At 46.5% G+C, this 12,374-nt stretch overlaps 2 protein-coding genes and 1 pseudogene across 2 annotated transcripts in view; all 3 read right to left on the bottom strand.

The window, feature by feature from the left end:
* LOC126575424 (uncharacterized) overlaps window positions 1-2,272 on the bottom strand; it is a 3,247-nt gene extending 975 nt beyond the window's left edge. Inside the window, exons 1-5 of the mRNA XM_050236117.1 lie at window positions 2,130-2,272; window positions 957-1,017; window positions 835-884; window positions 727-778; window positions 503-654 (exon numbers count right to left, since the gene is read on the bottom strand). Coding sequence (XP_050092074.1) covers window positions 503-654; window positions 727-778; window positions 835-884; window positions 957-1,011 — 309 coding nt within the window. The 5' untranslated portion in view covers window positions 1,012-1,017; window positions 2,130-2,272. The remainder of the gene's footprint in view (window positions 1-502; window positions 655-726; window positions 779-834; window positions 885-956; window positions 1,018-2,129) is intronic.
* A 4,469-nt stretch (window positions 2,273-6,741) lies between these two features.
* Window positions 6,742-8,314, bottom strand: LOC126570135 (dnaJ homolog subfamily C member 16-like; annotated as a pseudogene).
* On the bottom strand, window positions 8,130-11,941 carry LOC126575414 (uncharacterized). The gene is made up of 5 exons (XM_050236105.1): window positions 11,780-11,941; window positions 11,125-11,129; window positions 10,603-11,070; window positions 8,387-8,871; window positions 8,130-8,197 (listed from the first exon to the last, which is right to left on the bottom strand). Exons 1-5 carry the CDS (start codon window positions 11,939-11,941, stop codon window positions 8,130-8,132), a joined length of 1,188 nt encoding a protein of 395 aa, XP_050092062.1.
* Window positions 11,942-12,374: the final 433 nt, after the last annotated feature.

Below are 12,374 nucleotides of genomic sequence, written 5' to 3'. Positions count from 1 at the left end.
TTTTTAATCTTTTTCTTCGGAAAAAAGATCCTATTTTTCTCACAAAAGTCGATAGAAGGTCAGTGTAATTCGGATTACGCATCTCAACCCGGTCATGTAAACATGTTCAAGTGTAAATTAATTTTATATTTACGCTTGAGTTTACGCTTCATGTATCGCCGGCTTAAAACATAATGTTTCAATGTGTTAGTGCTGCAAATCGCTGTGAAATCCCGAGAAGCTCCCGTACGACAAACCCGTGTGACAAAAATCGCTCACCGCCACTCAAATTGCCCTGTTAAGAGACTAACAGGGCGCTAACAGGGCGCTAACAGGGTAGAAATCTTGCTGCTGTTTACAGGGCTTTTGCCCATGTATTGGTGCCATTTTCGACCCATTTTTGCGATGGTGTGTGTGTCATCTACGGGTTGCGATGGTGTGCGTGTGTGCTTTCTGCCCCCTCCCCCGTAGCATATTTCGGATGTAAAAAAGAAACGCGACGCAAAAATATAATATTTAACACCATTAATTTTATTTCATTGCATTTATAACGCATATACACGTCTTTTACACAACACTTACCAAACTTGTTAGTCGCATAAGACAACCGACAAGCCGCACAGACGAGGCAGCGACACGCAAAAGAACGCTCCCGGATGAAAACGCCAACTCGTTCTAAAAGCACAAATCACATATTAATCACCATCAGAATACTTTACAGGCTGTTTAGAAACACACAATACTTACCCTTAATTGTTTTCTGGTGCGTAGTCGAAGAGCCTGTAGCCCGGAAGATGCGCTGCAAATACACATAACCTAATATCTCATACAAAGAAAAGCGTTCCAATTTCTTACCCTAATCGATTGGGGAACGCAGTAATTCATGTCGCAAACCTTAGATGTGCCTGTAGAGTACAAGAATAATGTGAATTTACGGTCTAACTTTAACAATATTTAACTATTTTTACAAGAATTACTTGACCCACGATTACTTCCAAAGCAACCTGTCAAAACGTACCGCAGGGCTGCCATACGTTACTGAAAATAATATTAACATTAAAAATATTATTAATGCAAAATAAAACTTTGAAAAGGCTACAAAATACATAAAACGCTATGGAAAAGTTAATAGATAAACTTTTGAACTATTTTTAAGCATGATCTAGCTCAGTTTGTTAAGAATTATGTTCGGAAACCTCCGTTTAAAATCAATAAGACTTTTCACCTGTCGGGATGGCAGCCATGCTGAACCAACGAAGTTCACAACAAAACAAAAACAATCTAAAGCCGGCTGTGATTTCAGTGATCTTCTGTGATGTTCTAGAGAGTGTGCTAATCGTCAAGGTAAGTTACTTAGTTCATTAAAAACTGGTTTAAAATGCTGCTAGCTATTGAACAGGAACCAGGAACAGTGTGGGACTCCCACCCACTAAACCACTCGCTTGGTTCCTGTTACCTCACCTCCACTTGGACTGGCTGCAGGTTGCTAACAAGGATCATCTCGGATTTGTGGAGAGCGATCTCCAGCCCCACCCCGGACATCCACGCTTCCACTGCTTCGATAGATCGCGCCGCGTTCACGGACACCTCTTCCAGGCTCTGGCCACTGACCGTCAGGACCATATTGTCGGCAAAGCCAACGACCATAGTCCCGACTGGCAGCCTTAGCCGCAGAACCCCATCAAACATCACGTTCCAGAGTGTTGGCCCTAGAACGGATCCTTGGGGAACGCCAGCCGTAAGCTGCACTTCATGTGGACCTGATTCGGTGTCGTACAGCAGGACCCGATTATCGAAGTAGCTACCCAGGATGCGGCACAGGTAGTCGGGTACCCTCATACCGTGCAGCGCCCGGGCGATCGCCAACCAGCTGGCGTTGTTGAACGCATTTTTCACGTCAATCGTAACAACCGCACAGACCCGGTCGCCGGTACGTTTTTGAATACGTGCCCTGTTTGCAGATGCAACTACCATGCGTATTGCGTCCACTGTAGACCTACCATGCCTGAAGCCGAACTGTCTATCAGACAGGCCACTGGCTCCCTCTGTGAACACCGTCAGCCTGTTGAGGATCAGGCGTTCAAGGAGTTTACCCATGGTGTCCAGCAGGCAGATCGGCCTATAGGATGGGTCGTCCCCTGGGTTCTTACCTGGTTTCGGCAGAAGCAGGAGGTTCTGGCGCTTCCAGCGGTCCGGAAACACACAATCGTCCAGGCACTTTTGAAGCACCTTCCGAAACACTGCAGGGCAGGATAGCAGGGCGGTCTTCAGGGCAATGTTTGGGATTCCATCCGGACCCGGGGCTTTGCCCGGAACCAGGCGTTGAGCTGCTAATTGCAGCTCCTCATCCGTAACAGGCGCCATCACCTCGCCCTCAGCTGCGCCATAGGGTGTGTCCGGCCACGCCGACCGCTCGGGAAGCGGGAACAGGTCAGCCACTATGGCCTGCTTTCGGACAGGGCAGATTTCCCGAGGTGCGTTTGAGCCACGGAGCCCCCCGTACGCGCTCCTGAACGCGCCACCCCAGATGTCCGACTCAGCATCTTTTATGAGTCGGTGGAGACTCTCTTTCTTTGCTCGCTTAATCTCCAAAGAGAGAGATTTCTTTGCTTTCTTTAGCACTCCCTCGGCGATCTTTCTCTCACTTTCGGTCTTGCACCGCCGCTTCTTTTTCCCGGCCCGCCTGCACGCTACCCACAAGTCCTGTAGCTGCGGAGTCCACCACGGGGTTGACTTCTCCGGCTTTGGCAGTCCACTACGCCTTGCCATCGTCACGTCACACGCGGTAACCATCGCTGATGTCAGGGCCTCAACGCTTGGGGGTTCAGCGCCGCTGTGCCGACATAAGGCGGCAGTGAACAGCTCTTTCTGGAACATGCTGGTCTTCCAGCTTGGAGAACGGGAGTGCTCAGCCTTGGACCGCCATCCTAGCGGGTTGATTTCTTCTCGAGATGTAGCCTCCACGGTGTACCATAGGGCGAGGTGGTCACTGAAGGTGAACTCATCTCGCACCTGCCACTGCATGCCACTTTCCAGTTCAGGAGTGCAGAATGTCAGATCGATGAAGGACTCCCGACCATTCTTCCTGAATGTGCTGATTCTTCCGTCGTTCAACAGCACTAGATTCAGGCGCACAATTGCCTCCTCCAGACGATCACCACGCGCGTTGTTGGTCTTGCTGCCCCAGCATGTCGACCAAGCATTAAAGTCGCCCGCCAGTACGAGAGGGCGGCGGTGATTGTCCAACAACAACTCCACTATGTTGTCCAGCATACGTGTATACTGGTCCATAGACCAGCGCGGAGGAGCGTAGCACGAGCACACTGTTACACCCCCGACCACTGCGGCGACAAAACCCTCGTCCGTTGGAGATGACAACCGCTCCTCGATGGGATACTTTCCGCACACGAGTATCGCAACTAGGCCACCCTTGTCCCCGCACCAGCGGATGTCATTGGTTGGAACCCTATAGAGTTCGGAGAGCAGGGCTATATCACGCTTGGAGACTTGCATCGACCTAGTCAACAAATCCTGGGCAGCTTCGCAGTGGTTGAGATTCAGCTGCGTTACCTCGATACTGCGTTCAGCGCGCCGCACCGAAAACTTCCCGGATAGTGGCTTCTGTCACTTGCTTCCGGGCACAGGACACACTTGCGTTCGTTTGTGCATTCCTTGGAGAGGTGCCCTTCCTCTCCGCAACCCTTGCACAAGCTGCGCCTGTCCTTTGTGGTCCTTTGCATCCGCCGGCCGTGTGCCCGAACCCCCAGCATTTATGACACTGGGTTGGCCTGTTTGGCGCACGAAGCGAACAATCGTTCCACCCGATGCGCACTTGTTTCGCCTTGATCAGCGTCTCCGCTTCGGCTGCCGACAGAAGGATTTCGGCCAGGATCTTCCGGTTGTAGAAGCGGCGTAGCTTTACTACCGGCTTCTCGACCAGGCCGAAGGTGGACTGCAGAGCTTCTGACACCTGATCCTCGGTGACGCCCTCGCACAACCACCTGCACTCCACCATGCGGCGCTGCGTCAGCGCGGTCACCTTCAACTTGTCCCCCAGGAAGGTTTGGAGAGCTTCCTTGAAGGGCACACTCCTCGCTCCTTCCCGAAGGTGCAGCAGCATGCCGCCGTTACCCGCTCTGGTAACCTCCCGGACTTGCTCCCCCAGCCCTTTGAGGTTTTCAGCCGTGGTGATCGCTTTGTACGCACCGGCGTACTCCTCCTCCTTCCCCGCTACGATCAGCAGGGCGTCCCCTCTAGCCGTCCGGCTGCCGGAAGTGCCTATGGTCTCCCTGCTAACCTGCTTTGGGGTCACTGGCGTCTTTCTCCGCCGCTTATACTTCACTGCCGTGAAGCCAGCATCCTCGACTGTCTCCACCGTTGCCACTTCCACGGTTTCCACCACTTGCGGATCCGTCGCCTCTGCTGCCAATGGCTCCTTCGTCTTAGCCAGCAGTGGCTTCGCGGGCCTCTTAAACGAAACCAGAGACTGTTCCTTACACTCTCTCTTCGATGAGGTGCTGGCCTCACCCGGGGAGCTCCTCTGCCGCTTTGTAGTGGCGGGGGTGGCCGTTCCCGAGGGCAGCATATCTGCGACTTCCGCTTCCATCGCCGCCGGAACTTCAGCCTGGATCTCGACGTTTGTCGGCAGTCTTGCTGTCTGGGTAGCCACATCCACCTGCTGCAATGCCGGTTCCTGAGTCGCGGTTCCAGCACTCCGTTGGACGGCTTGGAGGCACCTGATGTCCGCCAGATGTTGGACGGCCAGCCGGTAGATGTTTACCATCGGACCAGATTGCCGAGTCTTGGACAAAGCAATAATTTTGTCTATCGACTCGACGAGCGCTCTCAGTAACTCCATGCCACTGCTGAATGGCACTGCTGGTTCCGTCAACTGAGCTTTCATTGGGGGCTTAGCACTTTTGACCGGGGGCTTCTCGTTGCTCCCGGTCTTTGCTGATGAAGGCCGCACTGCTTTCCCGCTGCGAGACACTGCGGCACTATCCTGTTTGTTCGACTTCATCGCGACTGTTTCGCGTCCTGGTTAAAAAAACCTAGATACGCCCACTGGGTAGATCCTCGTTTCGCTCACTGGGTAACCCTAAGTTTGCTCACTGGCTAAAACCTACGTTCGCTCACTGGGTCGCTCTTTCGCAACGGTTGGCACGCACACGCGTTATCCTTATCGAACCGCCACCGATAGCGATCACTGTCACACACACCGCTTTGCGCGACCAGCTAGGCGATCAATTGCCAGCCGATCAAGCGCGTCACCTTGTGAAACAGGGAAAAAAAATAACCTTGTTTCGGCACTCCTCCACCGATCGCAGCAATACACTCCACTGTCTGCGAGCTGGTGGTTCACCACTGCTTCCTCTTGGAAGGCACCGACACCTTTTTTTCAACCGACAGCACACTTTTTTCCTCGCTTTCCCGGAGCCTGTAGCAAAGGCGTGCGCTCACTCTTACACCACTTATACACCGATCTACATCTATTAATTATTGGTTCGAAAAAACTGTCCCGATTTACATTCGTACTAGATGCATTCTCTAGTCATACTGTTTAGCTATGATACTCGTTCTATCGATTGAGGCTGACTATATGTACCGTGCAGTATTGTTATTGTTAACTGTTTGAAATTTATTCTTCAATTCAAACTAGTTCATGCTGCTGCTGGTAAATTCTAATATGGTAATAAAATGTAAAGTCCAATAATCATACAGGGTTTGTAATAGCCTACGAAGCAAAGGTATGAAGCAACGGAAAGAAGGCGAGGGTGTCAGATGGGTGGTTGGGATCAAAGTGTCTATAGGAAACAGGTGAAGTCATACCGAACAAAAATCGCTCGCGAAAATTAGAAAAATGAATGAAAAAAATTGACAGTCGTTGCCTATGTTTTGTTTGCGTTGGATACGCTTTGACAAGTAAGAAATCCGTTGGTATTCGCTTTGAGAAGTAAGGTGCTTATTCTGTAACTTTCGATTACGATGGCCTCAGGCGTTTGATTCATTTGGTTCATTTTGTGTTCATTTGGTGTTCACGATCGCCTGCATGTCGAGTGCATTTTTGTGGTCGACAGCTGGCGTTCTGTTTACATCGAGCATCGAGCATCTGAAAAACAGTTATAGCGTCCTGATTGTGCATCAATAATTTCTTTCTGCTAATCGTATACTATTATTACAAAGGTTAAGTCGTTTTTATACCGAAAAAAACAAGTTAATTAACAGTTTTTTTACTTCAAACTGTCATTTTGAATTGCTTATTGTTTCGAAATTCGCATGAATCATCGAACGCCTGAGGCCATCGTAATCGAAAGTTACAGAATAAGCACCTAAGAAATCCGTAAAGAAAGTTAAAGTTTTTCCAGTTTTTCAGTGCTCTGATTGTTCTACATTGGTGGTTTTAAGATGCCTTATAGATTTTGCGTAGCTCCGTTTTGCAAAAATAACAATAATAATATCAAAAGGCTTGGCACGGTGGTTATGTTTCATTCTTTTCCGCAAGATGTGGAGTTAACCCGACAATGGGCAACATTTTGTAGAAAAGATGCAAATTGGCGTCCGTCTAAAAGTGGTGCTATATGTTCGGAGCATTTTAGGACTGAGGATTATCAATTACACCAATCGCCACTGATTAAAAGCTATCATAATTTGCGATTATTGCAGACAACAGGTATGATACCTTGTTTACCTTTATTTGGACTTTTTATCTTAGATTAAAATGTTTCTTTTAGCTGTTCCTTCTATACTACAATGTAACAATAGTTATGCCGAAATAAACTGCATACTTTATTCAAAAAGAAAAACAAGTGTACGTATTTATTACATGCGCAAATTTAAGTTTTTCAATGCAATGGAAATTATATTGGTAAGTGGATTTGTATCTGTGCCGGTCAGTGTGCAACCTTAAATTTGCGATGATTTACGCTCAACGGTGCCGGATGAAGTCGACCAGATGCTGTGCATTAAAGACGCTCTCGCGGTGGATATAGTTGTGGCCGTCGAGCACCATGACAATGCACGGTAGTGAGTGGACACCGGTCCGGCGTATCAGCTACTTCTCGTGACCCGCATTGATCGTTCGAGCGTACGGTGTCGATCATCTTCGTGAACGAGTTGGCCGCTTTCATACAGTCGAAGTACCAGTCGGCGTAAAACAGCAGTATTTGCGGAGTTTGGCGGCTTTTGGGCAGGATGTTGCTCTCGTAGTACTTGGCGGTGATCGACAGCCGATGGTACAGGCTAATGTCCTGGTCGTGGAAGTTAAAGTTATGTGCATCGTAAAAGTGTTCGAACGGATCCTGGAACCGTTCGTGTGGTGTAATCGGGCCGCTCCCTATTCACGATTGCATCCTCGTTCGTTATGTACGGCGTATGCCTTCCGACGCTCCGAGTCGGAAAGTAGCTCGTATGCCTGCTTGATCTCGACGAACCGCTGCTCCGCCTCAGGGTGTTTTGATTTGTCCGGATGCCTGTGTGATACAGTTAGCTCAAGTCCTAGCACGCCTGTGGCAAGCAATCAATACGAACCCAGACAGAGTGCTGTTCGGATTCTTACCATTCCTTAGCTTGCTGTTTGTAGGCTCGTCGGATCTTCTGTAGTGTAGCCTTTCGCTCCACACCCACGGTGACGTACGGATCCTTGCTGTCGTACTGCACCAGCAGGACGATCACAAACACTGCCAGGCAAAGCCAGTGCACCATCATTCGAGGCATCCATCCTTGCTCACGAGGCGATGCGCTCTTGATGCGCCTTACAAAAGAAGACACCCGTTCCGACGGTGGCAAACTAGGAATAGGAACGGATTTTCTTCCCTTATCACTCTTCCTTTGGATGCGCCTCGCGATTGGCAGACGATCTGCCGAACCAGCGTTTTTATATACGTTCGCGCTGGAGCTGCCTTTATTCGGGCAGAAGAACCCACTCCTTCTCCTTGCTGCTCCGTGTTCGGAACAAGCGAAGTGGTTTCACCTTCGCCGGACTCTGGTCGGACACGCGATAACACCCTCCTTTGGATGCACTGAGCATGTAGCGCTGATGTGATTGTCCATCACACTCCGATCGTCTCCGTCCTTTTGTCCTTTAACCAATAGTCTAAGCCGACAGTGACCGGCTGGAAGCCGGATCCGGGCCTTTTCCACTCGTTTCAGAATCAGAGATAGCCGGCGTTTTCGGCCCCTGCTGACACGTTGATAGCCACAGCGGGGCTGCTCGTTTGTTCTAAAATTAGAAAATGTATCATTTAAACGAGCAAAAGTAGATAATATACCTGATAAAACCATTGCTCTTTTTCGGATTCAAACGCACGCTGGTTTGGTGATGAACGTAAACAAGGCGTCGAATGTCAAAAAACAAAAAAAAGCAAAAAAGAAAAAAAGTGCTATGACTTCACCTGTTTCCTATAGACACTTTGGTTGGGATCAAATTTATAACGCGACAGTGAGCGATGGGGTAAAGGTACGCACACTAATTTACATAAGACAGCGGTACAAGCAATTTTGACCATTCTTACTGGGGTATTTACATTTACTTTATACATGTGCAAGATACTTGAGGAAAACCGAATCGGCCCAGTATCATCCGCTGTATCTATTTCAAATAATTCCTCCTTATTATTAAACAGTTTACCTATCAACATAAACGAACCATCCGGATTTTTATGGACTTTTAAAAATTTGACTATGCCGAAGGAGCGGGTCATGAACCATTGATCCTTCATGTTTGGCATTAACAAAAAAATCTTGGTTAACTGAATCCCTATCGCTGTTTTTGTTAATTTGGGATACGTATCGGAACAGCGAATGGATGTAGCTTTATGTATCGAAGCAAAGTCACGCGATCTGCTTGCCACTTGCTCCAAACATCTGTTTCCAGAAGTCACACAGCGCTTAACCCTCATCGGTTCTTTGTATGCGCGCGCATACAATTTGGTCCGAAAAAATCAAATTATTCAAAAACGGCTCGATGAAATTTTCTGAATTTCTTCAAAATAGATTTATTTTGATCATAGAATAGAAATATATCACTCAAAAATTTTAGGCATGTGTAGTATCGCCTGAGCAGAAATAGTTACGAATCGGTTCCTGTGTATGCGTTCGCATACACATACGTCCACCATATGTGTTTAGCCGAAAAAAATCATTTTTGAAGCTCTGAAAAAATGATTTCAGGTAAAAAACATCTCTTGTCCGGTATGGTGAACGTGTTGCTCAAATTTCAAACTGATCGAGCAATATTTGGAGCTACGACGCCGTTATAAACCTTCAAGCGATTTCATAGTTGCATCCGATATGATGATCTAGAGGAATGTTTGATTTATGATAAATTCTGATCGATCAGAAATGTGTTCTAAAGGTGCAATAATAATTTGAACACTATCTACAAACCAGGAAAAAATGTTACAGTCGATGAACAGTTTGTTCCATTTCGTGGATGGTCTCCGTTTCGTGAATATATTGCATCAAAATCTGCCAAATATGGCATGGCAAATTTGGTTTATGTGTTTCAAAAGATGGTATGCACACAATACACAAATTTATAATGGTCGTGATCGATACACCACTCCCAAAAGCAACTTAGGCCGCCATTGTTTTGTGTTTTGACAAAAAAAGAATGTCCGATCAAAGTGTAACTTGCGACAATTTCTATTTCATATGATTTGGCTGAAGAATTGAATAAAAATCGTATGGCTTTGGGAACGATTACTGAAAATAAAAAAGCAATTCTATTAGCCTTGGTTGATATGCGCACAAAGCTATTATATTCTACTGAAGCTATGTATGACCACAAATTACTAGCCATTATGTTGCCGTATATCCCCCGTCATTACCAATTTGTTACTTTGGCGAGCATGTTCTATAGTGCTGTGGGTATCAACAATCATGAAAAAAGAAAAAAGCCAAACTTAGTTGAGTAATTGCAAGAAGACTAAAGGAAGAATTGACACCATGGACCAATGGGCTAGAACCTTTACTTGCAAATGAAAAATAAATCGTTGGCAAATGGCTCTGTAGTATGCAATATGAGTATGCTATTATTACGCTCGCCGAATTGTTTTCGGACTGAAAAAAAATAAAAAAGCATCCATAATATTTGTCGTCGGCTGTTTATCGAAACATTGGGAATGGCTTTTGTTGATTCACACATAGTAAGACGCAAAACAAAACCGACTGATAGTGATGCTGCTAATGTTTCTCATAATGTTCGTCCCATTCGCCATTTGACACCAACACCCAAAATCGGCCGTTGTCAAGTCTACACATACTAAACTAACCAAATTTTTTTTGCTGCACGTTGTGAAAGTGTGCAAAATTTGATTGTGCTAACCATCGACATGATATTTGCAAGAAATGTGCCAAAAAAATTAGGAAACACTTGAAAAATGTACTTTTTCACGGTTTTTTGCATTTTTCTCAAAAAACATGATTTTATAATTGCCAATTCTACTACAGTATTTTAAGAATTATTGACTTGTAGTATTTTTTTTCGATAAAGAACATTCCAATGAATAAATAAAAAATATCAGAAGTGATTAGTTTGAGTTTTGGATTTTTTGGAACAGGTTGGAAAAATGAGTGTAAGCGTGCGCATACAAAAGAACCGATTCGATGCAATTCTGGAGGGACCGATGAGGGTTAAGAAATTGCAAATGGTTCTCAAAACAAAATGCAGAAAAAATATCCAGCGGGCCATGTATCATAACATCCCTGTACACATATAGAAGATTGTGTACATTACTTACTAAATTGGATCGACCGTAATGAAATTTAAACGTTTTCACAAACAATTTAAGAATCCTTCCCGCAAGCGCCCAGTTGGATCTGTGTGCTGTTGTAGAAAATATAGTTATGCTGGAAAAATAAAGTAAATTATGTTTGAACGCATCTTCGTACATGAAATCCTTATAAATAATAATGCTGATATAGTGAAAAAAAGAGCGGAACTCGGTCGCCTTCCAGAAAGGGAGCAGGTGCGAACGCAGAGTAGCAGATGAGCGAACACCGGGAAGAATCGAATCGCCGATATACCCTTCGTGTGACCGGTCCAACTGTGAATGTGAGCCTTCGGTAAGAAGCAACGATCCGGTGCGCCCGCTTTGCGCAGATTAACCCCGACCTCGTGCGGTGGATGCAGAAACCAAAAAGAACCTTGACTGCGAGCATGAAAGAAAAGAAAATAGAAGATAATGAAAATGTTGTTCAAGCACAGAAGTAAAGGGCGGAACACACTTACTGTGAAGAATTGAGTTTTCCTCGATCGGTTTGTCCTCCTTGACCTTGGGCCGGTGGTGCTTTTTGCTGATGGTACTAATTTAAAGGTAATCGTGCCTTCCGAATTTTGCTGCAAATATTAAACCAAAAGCAAACAAGAAAAAAGGTGGAATTTAGGTTCTGCGATAAAGTTGAAACACTGAAAATTACCAATATTGAAAGAACGTCACTGGGTGTCTCGCTTTTTACGTTGATGCTGTTCACCTCGCTCACGTTATCGCCAACGTGCACGGCAATTGCCACTATCAAGTGGCATGACACGTTCCCACTCCACACGACGGGGACGTAGATGAGGCGGAGTTAAAAAAAGAAGGCCCCTGGAGGCCTTCTTTTTCTCATTGTGGAGCAAGCTGAGCGAGCCTGGCCCGCCCAGCCGAGAGCGGGATGTCGCTCTCCGCGCGTTGGACAAGTGTCCCCGCAGCGTAATATCTGGTGGTGGTTAATTATTAAAACAACAACATTTCCATTCCTAGACACGGCGTGTTGGCCACGTAGGAGGTATGGATTCTATAATGGGTTTGAAGTGAGTTACTTCACCCAACTGGCGATCCAATGTTACGAGACGCTCCAGCTTACATTTTATGTTCGCGAGCGGTACTTCGATGTAATTTGTGCCCTCGCGAACATTACCAATCACTGTGTAACCACCTGTTGGTAGTAATACGCCGCGTTCCATGAATGTTTCCTTACCCATATTGGGCACTTTACACCCACGAACGATGTCGCGTGTTGCAGATGTCATTGCAACAACTGCTTCGGTTCTGTCCGGGAGGACTGCGACAAACCAGTGATCAGTTCCGGTTGCGATGTCAAGGTAGAAATAATGCGTTATACGCACCTTGGTGTACTCTCCAATGTCGTTCTAACCTTCAAACACTGGGTAACGCACAATGTTTTGTGCTTGTTGTGCGAACAGCTGTCGTAGCCCTGGCAAAGGATCCAAACTGTCGCCATATTTTAACAACCAAGTTCGAACTCGCTCCAGTAATACCTCAAGCCGGTCAGTGCAGTTCCACTGCAACAGCCCATACGAGTTCACCTCGTTGTAGAGGTGTGGCAAAATATGTGATGTTAGCGTGCGAATGATTGTATCGTTGGGAAAAGCGGCCAAATAATCACGCAAAAAC

The sequence above is a fragment of the Anopheles aquasalis genome, chromosome 2 (genome assembly GCF_943734665.1).
Source record: "Anopheles aquasalis chromosome 2, idAnoAquaMG_Q_19, whole genome shotgun sequence".
Taxonomy (NCBI): Eukaryota; Metazoa; Arthropoda; class Insecta; order Diptera; family Culicidae; genus Anopheles; species Anopheles aquasalis.
Note: the sequence above shows the minus strand (reverse complement) of the source record. Positions and strands in the feature narration are given on the sequence as shown.